Source organism: Trachurus trachurus (genome assembly GCF_905171665.1).
Source record: "Trachurus trachurus genome assembly, chromosome: 20".
NCBI classification, from domain to species: domain Eukaryota; kingdom Metazoa; phylum Chordata; class Actinopteri; order Carangiformes; family Carangidae; genus Trachurus; species Trachurus trachurus.
Genome location: NC_139911.1, coordinates 15382655 through 15401502, shown reverse-complemented (window position 1 = coordinate 15401502; position 18848 = coordinate 15382655). Strand labels below are relative to the sequence as shown.

Sequence of the window (18848 nt, the reverse complement as noted above, 5' to 3'; positions counted from 1 at the left end):
CCGTCATTATCCCGTGCGTAAAATGTGTCTGCCCAGATTTGAAGCTCTGTGTTTCACTTAAGTTACTGAGAAGAAATGGAGACGCAGACAGAGGTTTTGCTACATACAGTATGTATTTATAAAGAAATAATCTGCACATTTTTTACAGACGCATCATAACTCGCGCATAATTTTTTGAACAGTGTTAAAATAACAAAACAATTACAAATTACAATGAAATTGGATAAAAAAAACGAACTATGACAATAAAAGTTTGGCTCTATTTAGCTCTTTTTGTAATGATGCCAGAAAGCTCGCCAGCATCCTCCAGACACCGTTTCAGTGGTTTAGACCCTAGAAGACAAACAAAAATCAAAAATGAATCATCAATACTAACAGAATAAAAAGAAAAACACTTGAGATTTATTCTCTGCTTTTTCTCTCAGGTAAATAAACATACCCAGTTGCCTTTCCAGTTCCTCCAGCTGCATAATTTTTTCCTTCAGATTTTTTTGTCTCTGCTCCATCTGAGGAGATTTCAATGTTTTCAAGTGATCCTCACGGTCCTTTTCTGTCTTCTCTCTCTTTTCCACAAGTGCCCGGTATTGATTGAGTAGATCTATCAATCAAAAAGAGAGACAGAGATAAATTAAAGCACAATAACACTGAACACCACAATAAAAACATGATTTAAAATAAATCACTGAGAGATGTCACCTGTTTGTGCTCTGACAGTGTGGTACGCTTGGGGGAGAGGGGCTCCAAACACTGGTGTGAAGTTCTGTGGAGCTCTGTTCTGTCTGCCTCCGAACTTTCCCTTGGCGCTGACACAGTCCCCCCCCCTGGTCAGGATGGTGGGACAAGGCGTTCTGTTCTGCACCACCTGTGAAACGACAGCACATTTAGAGCAACAAAAACAACTGGCCAATTTGTCTGTGGCTCTGCTCTGTCCGGAAGCATCACTCACCAGCCGTCTGTAGTTGTTTGCAGACTCCAGGTCATCTATCAGAATAGTGTCTCCGAGGATGTTTTTAAACGCTGCAGGAAGAGCACGAGTAGAAAACTATCACACAAACACGTTTAAATTTGTTTAATCCTTATACTGCTGGAAAAAAAAAACTATTTATAAAATGTGTAACTTGAAACCAAATACTCCATAAATAAACTTTTTACTAATGAAAATGAAAATCATCAAAGAAGCTTAATTTCTGCTCCTGTTGCGGGGGGCTCCTGTAGGGACCTCGATTCCTTTCAGATTTCCTATGTTGGATCCCAGGTGGAACCATTTACCCAAAACTCAACAGGAGTGGTGGGGGCATGAAGGAAATACCCCAACAAGAGCAAACGCTAAGAGACCTGGGAAGCTTCTAGAAAACCACTGAGACTTGTGCAAGAAAAAAACCCAACAACATGTTGGCAATGTTGTATCCTTTCAGGAAAGCTCACCTTTCTTACAGCTCTCCTGGTCGAGGGGGTAAATCAGGAGGTCTCTGGCGTGGACCGGGTTCCCAGGGGGATGAAAGAGCATGTGGCCTCCTTGTCTCATGTGAGGCAGTGGCCTGCAGGCAATTCACATTTGAGTAAAAGACACACAACTGATGTTTAAAAAATTCAAATTTTAAAGCGGTTGCCACTTAATTTTCAATTACTTGCATTCTTTTTGCATTGAGCTGAAACATTTAATGGTTTATAATAATTGTTACCAACTACTTGGATGATCACAAGTACCAAACATTCAACTCATTTGTGATGCTCTCTGTCTTTCTCTTTTTATCAGCTAATAAAAAAATGGGACTATTAACATCCATGCCAGTCTGCGTTTGAAACTAAATGTAGATGCTGGTAATGGCAGGAAAACACTTTGTAAAATCTAAATTAAAGCCCATTTTGGTGTAAAACTGTCTAAAGCATGCAGCAGTGACGGTGTGATCCTTTAAGTGACCGTCAGCAGCTCACAAACCACACCAAAGAACAGCAGGAAGTTGTTCCACCCTCCTATATAGGATGATCATAATAATTATAGTTTCCATTATTTGTACAGTAAACCAAAGGAAATGACAGTAACGTCTTAGTCTTAGATCATAACACAAAATTTAAATGTACATGTTTCATTGCCCTATACTGTCCAGGTATCACAGTGTTATTTATACATAAACCCTACTAGACTTAAAAGTGTAATGTGGTGATGTCCTTGTTTGGTTCTACACAGCCTGTGTGACTGGGTGCTGCTCAAGATCCTTAAATTACTGTTATTGAAAGCATGAAGGAGACTGTAATCAAAGACAGGAATATTATCAGGCAAGCTGCTCAGACGCCAACAACAAAACTGAAATTAATGATAGTGGGTGGAGGAATACTGGCAACTGAACTTTTTAGTGTCAGAAAAGAAATTGCCCTTTCTTTTATTCATCGACTCAAAAAAGGTGTACCTGTTGGCTCCCACAAACACAGTCTCGAGGGGCATGACCTGCTGCCTGGCCTGCGTGTCTCTGTAGATCCTCTGTGCTGCTTCTGTTGTCCTGGTGATGACACAGTCCATGTCGCCCCGGATGAACCAGGAGATGACATTTGCAGCAGCATCGTCCTGCACGTAGGCCAAGTGACCGACCTGCATTCAGGGAGGTAATGCTTTTAAAAACACCAAATAAAAAAAAAAAATAATTTTTTGTTTAAAAAAAAGCACTAAGCCAATAAGTAATGTCTGTCTTTCCTATGGCGTTACCTTTCCTAAAACATCCTGCTGCCCCCTGAAGTTGTCAGGAATGGAGCAAACTCTTCTGGGGTTTTGCAGAATCATATCAGCTTCTGTGTTCTTCTCATTTAGGAGTGTGTCAATTCCCTGGATCTAAAAAGAGTGAAAATACACAATAATCATCTCCCGATAAATATATATAGATAAGATCACAGCTTCTACACACACACACACACACACATAAAAAGTGAGGAGAAGATTGAGATCTTACCGATATGGGCTGTGCAACTGTCATGTTACTTCTGATCAGCACATCTCTAAATTCAGCCTCTTTGCGTTTCGCTGTCAGAACTTGATCTGGTGTGAAATGAACATGTTTAATTAGAGTGACAAACATGGAAGCACAAAGACATCCCTATACATAGTTCATTTAAAGGGATAGTTCAACATTTTGGCAAATTGGCCCATTGCCATAATCCGTAAAGTTTTAGGAGTAGGTTCCTTACCTTTAATTGTTGGTGCAAGCTTTTTCAAGAATGGTGGAGCAGAGCCGCGAGCTGTTCAGAGCTATGCCACGGAGGCTAATGGGATTTCTTGGTTTCCCTCATCAAACTCATCAAATACACAATCCAACTAGCCTCCGTAGCTCTGAGTAGCTCGCAGCTCTGCTCCGCCGTTCTAAAAATAGCTTGCACCGACAATTAAAGGTAACAAACCTATTGCTACAACTATAGGGATTATGGCAATGGGCCAATTTGCCAAAATGTTGAACTATCCCTTTAAACAAATAACTGAACAAAAAGAGAGAGAAGATACATTATACCTGTCAGCAAACTGAGGAGTTCTTTGTGGTCAGAAAAGAACTCATTTTGTTGAGCAACAGAAGCAGTGAGTTCAGATTTCTTCTTTATCATCTCAGTCATTTTCAACTGGCTCACTGCATCTAAATGGGAAAAATACAAATAATGGATTAACTTTAAAAAGATAAATAGGGACAATATGGGACTCAAACAGCACACTTTGCGGTGAGTTAGGCTTTTAAACATTTAGATATTAAGGAAATTTAATTTCATGCGTACACAAAAACAGAAGAACTAATTGTCTGGTAGTTATTTAATAGCAATTTTAATTCTGGTAAATTCACCTCTAAATCTAAACAAGCACCCCTTTGAAATTTACTTTAAATCCTTTAAACATAGAATCACACGTGAGACATGAGTCAGCGTCAGATCTCAGTTTTTATATCATACCATCGTAAAAGTGAAAGGTGAGCTCAAAGGGAGTCAGGGATAGATGAGCTGCTGACACTTCAGGTTTAAAGGAGAGTGTGTACACACAGCCGTCCTCCCCGGGGCTGTTCGCCATGATGGCCAACCTCTGTGGAGAGTTAGAGCATAATCATCACATGCAGGGTCCTTCATCAAAATAAATCTAGTCCTAAAAGGGACGGTCACTTACTGTGATGTGGGCCTTTCCTTCTGCCAACATAACATAACACGATCTGCCTCGTGTGCCTTCAAACAGAGGTAAGCTTTTGTTGCCAGAGCTTGTTATAGAAATGACCACCTTCCCGCTCAGCTCCTGCCCTGCTGGGTTTCCATGCGAGTCCTGGAGACCATCAAGGCAGCTTAGTTTCATTCAAGTCAGGCTGCACATACTGTACCAGCTGACAAACCACAGTTCTAAAATGTGTATCACAAACAACTAATGAACAATCAAAGACCAACAAGCTCCTGCTCAACTCACCATTATCCTCAGAGTCATGTTCTGCACCAAGGTTCGATTGGCGATGTCCGTACAGCAGGAGACGACTGGAGCTGCTGGCTGGGAGTCAGGTGCCAGTTTGACCGGTTGATTGGCCACAACATTTAGAGCAATCTGGGAGACAGGAAACAAGCCAGGGACTATGATTTACAGCCATCAACCAAAACCGAGGACACAACCTACACATGTTCACTGTAGTTAGTTATACTGTATGTTGTAGTCCTTTGAGGTTCAACCGGCTTAGGTTCAACCGACCTGATCACTGTACAGGACGTCTGTTTCACTGACGCGCACAGAAAACTGGGCCGTGTACCTCCCGACACGTTCTGGGATTTCTTTATCTCTGCAATGGAACACGCAAAAATAAAATTTATATTTTTACAATGCAGAAATTAGAGTGGTGAAAGTGAAAAGTGCACCAACCAAAATTTAAACATCCGGCAACAAGTGAGACGGAAGAGAAACAGGAAGTGCCAGCTTCTTACCTGAAGTGGAAACAGTCTTGTCTTTCATTCTCCATGGGCTTACTGCACTTCAGCTCAGGGGTCTAAAGGGATTATTATTATAAATATTAGTTAAAAGAAAGAAAATAAAAATAAGTTGTCTCTCTGTTAGCAAAGCACTCACTGTTTGTGGCGGTGTGTTTCCGAAAGGCGCTCCCTCCCACAGCAACATGGATGCAGCAGCTGGGTTAAAGGTTGTCATTGGGATTCCTTCATCAGACACCACAGTCACTAGAAACACTGCACAGACAAACACACAGGACTCTTAGTTTTTCAGAGACATAACTATGAAGTCAAACAAATGAAGGTTGCGTCTGAGGGATGTCAACCTGGAAATGAGCCTCCAGCCCGAAACACTGCAGCTGCGTTGTACTCCACCTTCAGGCTGACAGGTTTGTTGGGATCAGGTAAAACAGTGAGATTCACTGTTGGACCAGGAATGGGCTTGTTGTTGAAGGAACCTTTAAACTGCAGCTGATAGTACCCCCTAGTGGAAGAACACAGTAACAACACTTTCACTGGCAAATAATGGGACATAAGCCATGTCTAATTTAAGGAATCATTTAGGATGTGAGATATTATTGATTATTGTATTATAACATAATGATGATATCAAGTTGACACTCACTTTGGTCCGCTTACGCTTGTAACAGTGAAAGAGGATTTCCCCTCTGTGTCCACTGGAGTATCTGCTGTCGTCACCTACAACAACAAGAAGATCGCATGATATTTCTCCAGCTGGACTGTTCTGTCCAGCTCCATCTGTTCTTGACCATCTCTGACTTTCATACAGTGTAAATGTAAATGTGTAAATGCGGTTTACACCCCTCACCTTCAGCGCTGGTGGTGAGGGCTGCACTCCCACCGCGACGCTCTGGTCTGAAGTATGGTTTCCCCACTCGTCACAGAGTTGGACGACAAATGGCTTGGGGATGCAGTAGCCATTTATTACCTGCAAAGGCTTGTGTGTGAAAAGAAAAGAAATGAGCTTTAACAGTCATTTGGGTTTGCTGTAAACACAGCTGTGGGTTAAGAGCACCAAAAGCCTTTCTTACCTGCTCTGGGGCACTGACTAGATTAAGCTGCGCAGGGTTTCCAGCCGTCACCACCACTGCCTCACGTGCCTCATAGTTCCGGTAGGTGAAGCACAACTCTCTGAGGCCTGGAGTCCCAGACTGGAAACGTACTCCAGTTACCCCGACAGAACTGTTGCTCGACTGATTTCAACACACAAAGAGAGGAAGTTGCAGTAAATTAACACAGCAATAGAAGAAGTATTTAGATCCTTTACTTTATTTATTCAATAAAAACACAATATATTCTATTGGTCACAGCAAAAACTGTTTCCAACTACTTGCTTTTCTAGGAATGGGCATTTTTCTCTGCTCTTATGTTTTATACAACAACCTCCTGCCGCTGCTACACATTTCGGAAAAAAATCAATTAGGTTCACCACAAAATCAGAGGAAACCGTAAAACAAATTGCACCAAGATCAAGACCCCAACCTGACTGCACAGAAACCCTCGATATGTGAAGACTGGAGATCACCTGCAGATGAGGATTTATTTGCAAACAATGATGTATGCTTTCTTTTAAAGGTTTTAAATGGGCTTGTCCCTCACCCTTTAGACAGTTTCATTCAATAGTGGCATTGGCACTCAGGTGACCACTGGAGGAGGCTGCGAGTTGCTTCATAGGCACAAACTGGACTAATTGAAGTGTCAGTTCAGAAAAGTAATAACTGGAGTGTCCTACATGTCCTACCTTTACAACATCTCATCATTTTATTTGTGTACATATCTGTAGTGGACTTATGTCTCCTGCCTAGGTCTACAGAATTATATTACCCTTTTTTGCTACAATCTGGCCCTGCTTATACTGTATATCACATATATAAATATCCAGACATGTAGTTGTACTGATGTGCATTAACATGCAGTGTCCCTGTCTAAGGAACAAATAAATAAAATAGATAAACGCACATACACATATACATCCACAATACAATAAATCAGAGTTCATATACCATACTTCTTCAAACCACAGTGACCAGTGATCACAAAGCCACTTCCCTGTCTGAGCTGCTTAAGCAAAGATATATGTTCAAACTTCACCTCCTTATTTTAATATTAGGCATCATTTCTTCATACTGCAATGGTGCTAAGTGCAATGTTTTATTACATGGGTTACTAAACTCTCTCAAGCAGCCTGCATACATTTTTTATGGCTTGAATGGGAGAGACAGAGTTTAGGAGGTTCAAAGGACAGAAGATCTGTGAGTTCAAAGTTAAGTTTCTATCTAAATGTGAGGATCTTTATCCTTACCTGCCATATAAGCTTGACAGAAGATTTGTCCAGACCCTCAGCCTTGACAGTAATGAGGTTCATGTAGTTGGGGGTTAGGGTATTGGTTGAATTGCCATACTTGTCCGCAAGCTCCAAATCTGTATGAAGAAAACCTTGCGTGTCATCTAGTGTGCAAGCATAAAAAAACAAACATGATTTTTGTGTGAACAGGTTCATACTCACTGATGTTCTCAGAGAGGATTTCACCCAGCTTCACTGTCTTTTGGAGCACAGTTGCTTTTAGCTGATCTGGTTCATCTGGAAGAGGTCTACAACAAAAAAGGAGCAACAGTGCTGACTTTCATTCTCTGTATGTAAAAGACACCACTCTTATATGTGTCCATATGAAGGTACAGTCAGGAGGTTATCTTAGCAAAAAGATCAGAAACTCTCCATTTCCAGTCTTGATGCTTAGTTTAGCTACCTGGCTGCACTACTTTTGCATGAGAGTAGCATCCATCTTGTAATCTAATAAACATATTACCCCCAATCACAGCTTTGAATTTGGTTTGTGGCTTACACTATTGTAAAGAAGATAGAGATGTTCTGGTGTTGGTAGGACACTTGGTATGAGCGTTGTTCATCCACCTTCATGGGGACTATAATATCAGGCAACTTCCCCTCCAACAGATCTTCCACATTTACTTCGCTTTTCCAATTCACCTAAAAAACACAGTGAACAATCAAAAGTCAGAGATCAACTCAGAAGTGTTTGGATACTATGGCTCTTGAGACAGACTGCTGATTTTTTCCATAGGAAAAAGTAGCTCTGAAATTTGCAAAGGAATCATCTTGATGATATGATGACGTCATGACAATAGCAAGCACATCAACAGCAGCACATTAAGTCATATATGCCAGACACACCATGATCTGAGAAGCTATTTCAGCAGTGAGAGGTACTGTTCTGCCGGCCTCATCATACAGCCCGTAGAACAGGTCGGCCAGATAGCTCCCAGCCAGCCAGTCGATCTTATCGTTGTTCCTCAGCAACAGGTTCTCATCATTTCGACTGAAGACCTTGATCACGGAGACTCTTGTGCTGGGCAACACCCTCAGCTCCCTCTCAACCACGGCTATGTTCTTATGATACTGATAGGAAAACAGAAGGAAAGGTGACCTTTAGAGCAAAGTTTGAATCAGAGGATGTTACATTAGGTTGAGAGTGTTTAGTGTCAAGTCTTTAAGTTTACTTACAGGCACGGCAAAGTTAACTCTGAGGTTTTGGGGTTCGGCATTGGCTATTTTCAGGTTTATGGGCTTTGTCAGAATTTGCCCTGCTCCTGTGCTGCTGCAGTCAACTAAGGCTGGTGGGAGCCCCTTGATCTGGATCTGAAACCACATTGGAAGGCATGAGGGTAAAATAAACAACACAATAATCAAAGTTAGAAAGTCACTTAGCACTGAAAAACCAATATGATGTGTGGAGCTCCCCAAGGCTCAATCCTTGGTCTTCTTATATATAGCGATTACTTCTATTGGGCTGCATTCAACAGAACAACCACATTAACTATCATGATTAAGGATGCACATTTGTAATTTTTTTCTGATCGATAACCGGCGCTCATTAACCGATTAATAACCATTAACTGATAAGATTATAATGCTCTATTGAATGTCTGTGACTAGGCTTGTAACGCGATCCTCCATCAGCGATTGAAAGGATGATCAATAATGTTTTTTCTTTTTTCTTGCCGTTCTACAGGTCAGTCAGCTACAGGTGAACCAGCAGGAGAGCGCAGCGCGGCCCTTTTTTTTTTTAGCGGCACCATCCTTACAGGTGAGGCACATGCAGATGTCCGTCATAGGGACTGCACTGCATAACTGGCACATACTGTCAGTCCTCAGAGCAAAGTGTCTTCAGCTTGAGATTATTTCATTACATTAGTAAGATTTAAACCACAATGACAGCAATTTTGTCCATATGAGAAGATGAAAGATGAAAGATGCATTTCATTAAGATTTAATGGGTCCTGCTGGGAGTTTTTCTTGAGCAGGTAAACACACAAGATAAACCCTGGAGACACTAGACCTACAATACTCTCATGAGACACACACACACACACAAACACACAGTTGCTATACCACAAATTGAAATACTGCTGCAAAAACAACATTGCTGAATTAAAAGGTGCTGAATTATGGGGTGACAAAAAAAACAACACTCTTTTTGTAGGTTAAAATGCCCACGAGCACACACACACACATAAAACTCGTACGTACCTGGCAGCTAACTATCTGTCTGGGATGGGCGGTGATGTTTCCAGCCTCATCATGAATTTGAACATTAAATACAACAGGGTTCCCATTCTCCACTATGATGGGGTTTTCTTCTGTCTTTACATGGAGAGAATGTGGAGTGCCTGAAAAACATCACAAAGTGTCAGTGGATGTGTGGGAGAGACAGAAGTTCAGACTCTCAACCCCAGATAAACACAGAGAAGCTGGGACCATCAAATGTTTGGTATTTAGCTTAACCAAGGTTTGTGTCAATGGCTTCAGTTTGGCAGAGGTGAGAAATCTGCTTGTTGGCTGTAAACTATAGTCATGTCCTGTATGACATGTATGGCATATATCATGAACAACACAAAAGCAGCTTCATAAATGAGTGCTTTCATACCAGGGCCAAGAAGGATCTTGACAATCTGAGTGTCTTCTTCCAGGCCTGGCAGGGTCACTATCAGATCACGTGTCTGCAAAATAAAACATAGGAGGGATAAAATGAACTGGCTCCTGTCAAGTGACATTTCATTTTTATAATAAGTTGTGATTTTACATGACCAAACTGAAAAGAGAAAGTTTATTACAATGAGGATAAACCTTCTAAAAATTAGCTACTTTCACACTCTCAGATGACTTTGCCCAAGAGCACACACACACAGTCACAGATTCAAAGTGTTAGGTGCTAGCTGTCGTGCTGACTCATCAAATGGCTCCTTCGTCTTGAGCTTGGTATCATCTTTAATTCACCGTCAATCAAAATTGTGACAGATAAATGTTGTTTATTGCATTATTATTATTATTATTGCATTATTATTGCATTGTTAATTGACTCGGGAATGCTTATTTTGAAGACTGGTTTTAGGAAGTGTGTTCTGAAATGTTACACTATATGCTATATTTAAATCATTAAACCCCAAAAAACAGGTGAAGTTATGTCTTCTAAGAGAAACATTTTTCTAACCTTGGACTGGTGGTAGTTGAGGACTTTGCCTCGTGCTCTGACACCTTTTATTGTGAATGTGGTCCCGCTGCTGTCCACTGCCTCAAAGCTCAGATCCAGGTCACTGAATGATGACAATGATAAAGTGATACAGTTACAGCGGCTGCCACATGAGGAAAATAAAAGACATGATAAGATCTTTGAAAAGACTGTTCACATCTTAACTGAAAGACACATGTATACTGAAGGTAGTTACTGTACATATAGACTTTCACGAATGAAGTGTGTGACTCACCTGCAACTGAGTACAGGCTGGAGGTCGGGAAGGCCCACTGTCATGTTGTAATATTTGTCTTTAAACTGCAGAGGAATGTCAAAGGGAACCCCAACACGAAGAGGAGAGCTCACTGGACCAGGAACAAAACTCTCAGCGATTCCCTCTGAGAAGGAGAAAAGTGTTTGACTGAGATGTTCAGGAAGGTTAACAAACATGACAGCAAACTCTCTGTGCTTCACTTCTCCTCACCTTTTATGGTGAAGTTGAGTGTGAGGCTTGGGAGGGGCATGCCTCCAAAGTCAGTGGCCTGAGTGTCATTTATTATGGCGTTGAGGTACAGTGTGTACTTCCCTGGTTTGGTCAGATTCTCTACAGAAGGAAAAACATGATGTCTTAGATGGCAGATAAAAACGAGACGAGCCAACAGGCAACCAGGAACAGAAGAAGAATGACAATTTTGACAATGAAACGCACCAATTTTTCTGAACCAGAAACCCCACTTCGCTGAATGTGGGGCCACAAAACAGACAACATCTTCAGGTGCTTCAGGACCTAGATAGGAAAGGAACATAAACAAAATAATTTGGTTGCAACTTTAGAAATGTGTATTTGTTACCCAATTTTATAAAAAGAAAAAAAAGAGGTAATACTGAATATTTCAACATGTATTCAAGACAACTGTGTGAGATATTTTTTACTGTTTTTCAGTAAAACTCTTAAAGCTATGATAGTGGTTCTAGGTTTTTGAAGTATCTGTTTTGATTATATCCCAGCATTTAGTTTAAATACCATGAACAAGAAACAGTAAATATGGAGGATTTTTCCTGTTGGTAAAGGTAGATCATTTTCATGGTCACTTTGTTGATTTACTTTATGTGTAACAAATTTAAATAGGACATTGCATTTTTACAAATCAAACCCTGTGATTAAACTAAATAAAAATCTTACCTTTGAAAAGTACGACCTGCCTAACAGACAGTTTTATTTTCGCTGAGTGGCCTACTGACGGCATCCTGGATATCGCCTCTCCCTTCTTGTTCAGGATTTTGATGCTGAGTGCTCCTGAAAGGTCAAAGTAAAAACAATTAACACCCAGGCTTCAGGAAAAAAAGGGGTTGTTTTTTAGTATTACCATATTCTGATGCACATTTGTGTATGTATGTGAACTTGGGTCTTGTGCAGGGGGGTTTAGGATGTGATTTTACCTAATGGAGTCCCAGCTGGACGGACAGCATTCAGTGGCCACGGGTTTCCATCTGGCCAGTCCAATTGTAGTAGATCTGGAAGCCTGGATTAAGTACAGTCAGGCTTCAATTATAACATTTCGGTATAGAAATAGACATCTAAAAACATTATTTATATATACGTATATATAGTTTTCTACACACAAGATGTCTGATAGGCCATTTCCTTTAGCTGTTTACTCACTTGGCGTAGTCATTGTCAATGTTTTTCTTGATGGCCTCGTCAGTGGCTGTCCTGTCTATCTTGGCGATGGGTATGATCTTTGTTGTGTCGTAAAGTGCTCTGGGTTCCTAAAAAGATTTGTTCGTCAATCTGATGTAAAATTTATACTCAAAAGAAAGGAATATGTCAGTTATCTTAGCTGCTTTGTATAAGACTAATTGCTAATTATTGGTACTGCTTGCTTATTTTTTACAAAAAAAATGTATTTTAGAAAAGAATAGAATAGAAACTGCTTGTAACATCTCATTTGCACAAAACCAGACACTACGTTCTCCCTATATATCCTCTCCAGCTCTGTCTGGTTGTTTTAAGTGCCACAGTTTTGCTTGGCAACTTATTAAAGGAAGCTTTCACACCGAACATTACCAATCCAATAACACCACTGAAAATAAAATAAGGCTGAAATGAAACAGGGTCATGTTCTGTGTTTGTCCCAGTTGGATATTAGATAGGTAAATGCAAAAGTCTGTTTTAAGTTAAATTAGGTAAACTGGACAGAATATTTTTTCTAAACCAGTACAATGACCCTATGATGGCATTACCAAGAAAATGTTCAGTTAGTCCCCAAGCAGTTAATTCCAGTTTCTAGATTTATTTTGCAAACATATTTGGCCTTTTACCTGGTCTAAAGAAATAGACAGGACTGAGATACAAGAAAAAATCTTACCAAACACACTTCGACCTGTCCTCCTGTGGCAAAGACATCTTTGTTATGATCTCCATACAGCAAAAACAGAACCACAGTACCATGATGAATGGGGTTTGTTTTGTGGGACTTCACCTGTAATGAAGAATTGACTGTGTATCAGTGCAGGCAGGTGTAAAATACATGTGTACATTGAGATAAAACGCAACAAAAGAGATTCTCACAAGTTGGCCTGCTTGGTAGATTTTGCCATCCAATTCGATGGAGGAAAATGTCGCCCAGGGGTGCTGCATCTTCTTAGTGGCCACATCTGTTCGTGTAACGGTCCCCTGGAATCCCAGGAACTTCACTTGCTTGTCTAGTTTCTCGTGACAGTTGTGTAGCCACTTGGCGAATTCCTTCTGTATGTTGCATCTTATGGTCTGTGAAAAGTTTTTGGTGTGTTAACTCAAATAAATTAGATTCATACAGGAACAAGGAGGAAGAAAGACACCAGAACACAATCACCTGTCCGTTATCAACACGTGTGAAGATGGTCTGCTTGTTCTTCACTTTCACCTCCAGGTCCATGTAGGTCAGCTTGTTGGTGGTGACCTGGAATCTGTCGTCAGTGAAAAGCACTCCTGAAAACCGGCTGTAACACTCTTCAGGCACGTTTGGGACTTTAATGCACCAGTCAAATCTGCAACAAACAGACAACAAGACAAACTTTTACAACCTCTGAATTATTTCTCTTTTGGAGAAAAATAATAGAACAAAATAATTTTAAAAAGTATTTACTTACTCGTCTACCTTGGTGTAAGGTATGAGCCGCCCGTTCCAGAAACATTCGAAGATCGGCCTCTTCCCTCTTGCCTGATTCTGGACTCCAGACTCATCTTCATCATTAGGAGTTCCTGATCAACAAAGAAGAAGCATTGATTGTTCACAATTTGTTCCAACGCTAACGTGTCATAAGCTGTGACCAACATGTAAAAGCATGAATACCTTTCTCAGCATTTGGGTCAAGAGGGTAAGTCTCCCTGTCATAGAGGAAGGGATGATACCGAATCACTCCCTCCACTGTGCCACTGTCTACTCCTGTGGTGGCCTTGAACTCAAACGTGGCTGCAGTAGCATTTATGTACAGAGTCTGCATGTCATCCTGCACTTCCCTGAGGTTCATCACACGTGGAAATGCGTTAGGCCTTTCCCGCAAGGTGATCTGATTAAAAGGGAGGAGTCAAATGTCAATAGAGCTGTAGACAGGATCAGGAGAAGTAGACGTCACTCTCATCATCAGTTAAACTCACCTGAATGTCAATTTTAGGTAACTGATTTGAGTTTGTTGTGTTGAATCTCATGTCATTTCCATTGATTCCATGGATGTAATAGTGATATACGTGACTGAAATAGGGGCAAAAAAATATGTTAAATACGGTATAAACAATCAACAATTAATTGTATCAGGCAACATGTGGACTGTTATATGATTTAGGATTATATTTGGGCTGGTGTGGGTGAACAAACTCACGCTAGCTGTCTGGTCCACTTGGCAAAGTCCTTTTTTAAATAGGTGATGTGCTGAGCCACGATTCCTGTGATGACCACGGCCGTGAAGCTTTTCTTTCCAGACTCCTCAGCGATTAATTCCTGGAGGAAGCGCTCGTCCTTCTCGCGCACGTGTGAGGAGTCGCTGGGCTGCAGGAGGAGGACGAAACAGCACACAGCAGAGATGTTTACACACAGAGATCATGACCTCCTATATTTCAAGTTACGATCAAAAATACACTTACTAATGTCAACAGAGGTTTTAAACATGTACCTTCCTGTTTTTGATGACCCCACTGTAAACATCCTGTTTGTTCTTCTCTTTTCTCTCAAACTCATCTTTGGACAGAACGAGCTCGTGAACATCTGGGGAGCCCATGGGTTTGCTGATCATCTGTTAAAGAAGTACATGTTCATATTTACTGACACGTGATGGATGGATTACATTCAAAACTTGACGTGAAAATCTGAGCAAGTCTCTGCAAAAAAAAAAAAAAGGTTAAAAAAAATGAATTCCTGTGCTCACCCTGGTTGAGTTTCCAATGAAGAAAATAGCTTGTTTTCCTCCAACTCCAAAGTAGGATATATCACTGTTGAGACTTCGAGGGACAACATCAGGCCGCACGTATCCTTCCTGCTGACTGTTGTAGGACAAAGCAAAAGCTTGAATTACCTCTTCACAGTTGTACAGTACACCTCCACCGCTCAGACTAGTTCCAGGTTAAATCCCTGTTAGTGCAGCATCATATAAAATATATATATAAAAATCATAACTCTCTCTGTGTTTTCCGCAGAATTCTCAGACTCAAAAGCGATGTCCCCCCTGCACCAAACAATACCAGCATCATCTCCTTTGCTCTGCTCCTAAACCGGCCTGCCCTCCCTTGCTTATGACCCAACCTTACCACCAGAAGCTGCCTGTATCAGCTCTTCCTTTACTGAACAATCCCATTTCCATGTTATTCCATATTCTATGTTGTAAAATGTTTCCTTGTCTGCGCACAACATCTACTGCATGTCTGCCCATCCTGGGTAAGGGATCCCTCTCGTGGTCAATGTGACCTTTGACCTTTGACCTTTGACTACCAAATTCCTATTCAGTTTAAATAGCTAGATGCTAGAGCTTGACGTCGTGGCCTGCCAGAACTAACGCTACGCTTGATATCTACAATCACAACACGAAAAAGACAAGACAAGTCAACAGCTATGACAACATAATGTCTGTAACGTGGTAAAACAGAAAACAGAAACAGAAAAACAATCTACTGTATGTTGTGACTCTCAGAAGTCATTGCATCTAAAAGTGAAGAATTCAAGTGAAACACACAGACCTTGTGAAAGTGCTGTTTTCCCTTGTAAATTTGGAGAGTCTGTACACTGCCCAGTTCCTGAGCTGTTTGGACGTCATCCCACATCCGTTATCTAAGATGACCACTGCAGGCTTCCCCAGGCTTTCATCAAAAAGCTGAGCAACAGAAAAGAGAAGTGAGTCGCTATTACAGATTTCACCACACAAAAGCACAGACTGTAACAACTATGCAAACGGTTAGGATAAAAAGAAAAATTTGTCTATACACAAATACATTTCCATAACCAACCAGTCGTATCTCTATTGTCCTCGTTCCACTGTTTTTAGCTGTGGCCGACAGAGAATTGTCGATCAACTCGGCAAGTGCATAAGCTGGAGGAAAAAAAAAAGTTACAAGGGATGAGATGCTTCACTTTCATTTCTTCTTTCTTCACATCTTTCTTGAGGCGATAATGACTTGTACTTACATAATGGGTTATGGCCCTCACTAGAGTAGTACTCATACAAGCCACCTTCAGTCAATGTATTATAATGAGGCCTGAATGTGATGTGCTCCTCCATTGCCACTGGAAGAGCCTGGTCCTCCCCGTGCAGCAAGTACAGGGTGCTGCCATCTGGAAGCTGCCCTACAATAGAGATTGGAAATCAGTCTTAGCTATGAGATGCAAACACTGACTTAACCAAACTTTAAACCATAAAAAAATGGTTATACTTTTGCGCCAAGAAGCACTGGTTTTACTCACTGAATTTGTCAAAATCCAGGGCTGTTCTGTCAGTTGTGGCCAGAACAAATCTGTCATGTAGCGGTAATTTAAAATTCTATGAAAAACAAACAAACAAAAAAACAATTCAATTAGTCAACTGAATTAAATAATAATAATAATTTCATAATTGTTTAAGAAGGAGAAAACCATACATTTATTGACAGCATCTTGAACATGTAAAGCTGTCCAATAAGTACTAATAATTTTCAGACTTGTTCATAAAACATTCAAAACGTATGCACACCTACAGAGGCAGACAGGTGTGTTGGAGAGGACCAGCACGGCACAACAGAGGACCGAAAACAACCAAAACGTTGTACTCTTATTAAATACTATTCAAGTTAAGACAGTGTGCAGGAGTTTCCTCTGCTGAGACTTGTTTATATAAAAACATTAAGGCGCTGTGTGTTGTGTTTGAATAGACAATATTAAATACTGGCAGTTGGGATGGCTGAAAATTTGCCTTTATTTTTTATTTATTTTTGCTTAGATTGAAGATTTAGTAGTTACTAGTTTACTTCATTTTTTAATTTCTCTGTTCAGGAGCTTTGTAACTTCATTGATGATTCTGAATAAAGTAATTCTGATCCTGATTCTGATCACACATGTTGAATGCAGCCACTGAAGGCTATTAAATTAGGTATCTCATACCTCAAGGAGTGTGTTCGCAGCTGTGTGTGCATGCCTGAGCGACTGAGTGGGTGTGTGTGTTTGTAGGTGGCACCTACAAACACACACACCCACTCTGTACTATAACTGGGCACCTACTAGGTGCCCAGTTATAGTACAGTTTGAAGGTGGGGCAGGTTAAACAGCATCATGACTGCTTGTTAACACACCTGTTTGCACTTTGGCACTTTGTATATTTCATCTTTAGTTGTTGCCAAGTACATGTTGTGCCTGTTAAGTTGCACCTGCATGCACAAACACGTAGAATAAATATTGATTATCTGGGAGAAGTTTTATTTTTCTTTTAAACTGGGAGACAGTGGTAAATTTAATAGGCTACCATTTGGATTAATTCAACACCAGGACAAGTTTCAAAATGATCTTTAAGTTGAGTGTACACTTTCCACTTCCAGCATAGGGTAAACAAACGGTCAACCATAAACATACAATATCATTTCTTCACAGTTGGATTGAAAAAATTAAGTCACCTTGTGCCTCTGATGGATATATTTGATTATTTTCTGATGTAGAGCAAGCGGTTGATGATTGAACAATAAAAAGGCCTATAAAATCCATCAAAAATACTAGCCCAGGTGACCCTTTGACCAAGCTTGCCCTCCCTGTCCAAACCTCAAATTTCCAATTTATTTTTATTTATTTTTCCATTTTTGCATGATTCATTAATCAATTAGTAGTTCAATTCACTTTATGCACAGCTACACTACTTCCTGAAATAAGCCAGCTCGTTTAATTCCTGTTTTACATTATTGGACCAATTGATTAATCCAGGTGTGTCTGAGTAGTCACAGTGGTCAGACACACCTGGATTAATCAGTTGGTCCAATAATGTAAGACAGGAATTAAACGAGCTGGCTTATTTCAGGAAGTAGTGTAGCTGTGCATAAAGTGAATTCTATTTTGTTAGGCATTTGAATTTATGAAAAGGCATAATAATCCCCTAAATGTAAAGTGGAGTTAAAATTACAATAGGCTGACGTTACTGCTATGACTAAAATGCAGTTAAAGTAAAGCACAAAGTAACAATATAAGATAAAAATTGCAAGAAAAAAAACAAATACAAAAACAGCGTACGAAGTCTACCAAAATGTCTGGACCAAAATATAGCTACGAAAAAAAAAATAGTTCGAGGTTTAATATAATGTAGTGGAGCATTAAATTTAACAAAATAAAGACTGCATTACATTGAAAATGTGCTTTGAGCTGCAAACCCAAACAAACTTAAAGAGCATTACCTCTTGCAGAGCGTGAAGAAAGCTATTGAAGTCCGTCTCATCCAGAACCGTCAGCTCGACCCCGGGCGTGTGTGGGAAGCGGCAGTCATAAACACGAATCTGCCTCGGCTCTCTCCCTGCGGCGGGGAGCTGCTGGCGGTCCGTCCGCAACATCTTCTCAACGACGTCCAGCCAGACACCAAAGTTATGACCGTCTTTTACGACGCACCGCCCTGTTGTTTGTTACAGAAATTACTCCCCAGCAAGTTTTATCATCACTCGTCCGCAACTCCTTCTTGTTGCGTTCACGGTTTTCGGTTAAACCAGCATTCAGATCAGCGGACGAGCGTCTCCCATTTTTTTGGGGTGACACAAACAACTGTAGATATGATAAAACACACCGGTGCTACCAGGTATTAAAAACTAAAAGTCAGCACACTCCCTTTGGCTCACTAAAAGAAGAAATAACCACAGTTGTTTGTTGTTGTTCCTGTACTCCCGAGGTT

General features: G+C 40.6%; 1 protein-coding gene across 2 annotated transcripts; it reads right to left on the bottom strand.

Annotated features, from left to right (window-relative positions):
* Nucleotides 1-155: 155 nt before the first annotated feature.
* Nucleotides 156-18698, bottom strand: smchd1 (structural maintenance of chromosomes flexible hinge domain containing 1). 2 transcript variants are annotated; one of them, XM_083995458.1, is made up of 47 exons: nt 18364-18698; nt 16421-16496; nt 16145-16303; nt 15967-16049; nt 15700-15833; nt 14895-15009; nt 14643-14762; nt 14352-14518; nt 14131-14224; nt 13826-14042; nt 13623-13734; nt 13346-13520; nt 13063-13260; nt 12860-12973; nt 12154-12260; nt 11931-12013; nt 11674-11787; nt 11200-11277; nt 10975-11094; nt 10744-10888; nt 10470-10572; nt 9906-9978; nt 9509-9648; nt 8483-8617; nt 8153-8377; nt 7806-7948; nt 7469-7554; nt 7265-7383; nt 5994-6155; nt 5771-5899; nt 5567-5640; nt 5268-5425; nt 5063-5178; nt 4921-4982; nt 4691-4778; nt 4418-4549; nt 4130-4279; nt 3922-4048; nt 3495-3614; nt 2943-3028; nt 2702-2824; nt 2409-2587; nt 1426-1538; nt 947-1017; nt 697-862; nt 440-598; nt 156-333 (listed from the first exon to the last, which is right to left on the bottom strand). In XM_083995458.1, the coding sequence occupies exons 1-47, from the start codon at nt 18514-18516 to the stop codon at nt 260-262; spliced, it is 5877 nt and encodes a 1958-aa protein (XP_083851584.1). In that variant the 5' UTR covers nt 18517-18698; the 3' UTR covers nt 156-259. The 2 variants fall into 2 exon arrangements, with proteins under 2 accessions (XP_083851584.1, XP_083851585.1); XM_083995459.1 differs by lacking the exons at nt 156-333; nt 440-598; nt 697-862; nt 947-1017; nt 1426-1538 and adding an exon at nt 2040-2249.
* Between the last annotated feature and the right edge of the window lie 150 nt (nt 18699-18848).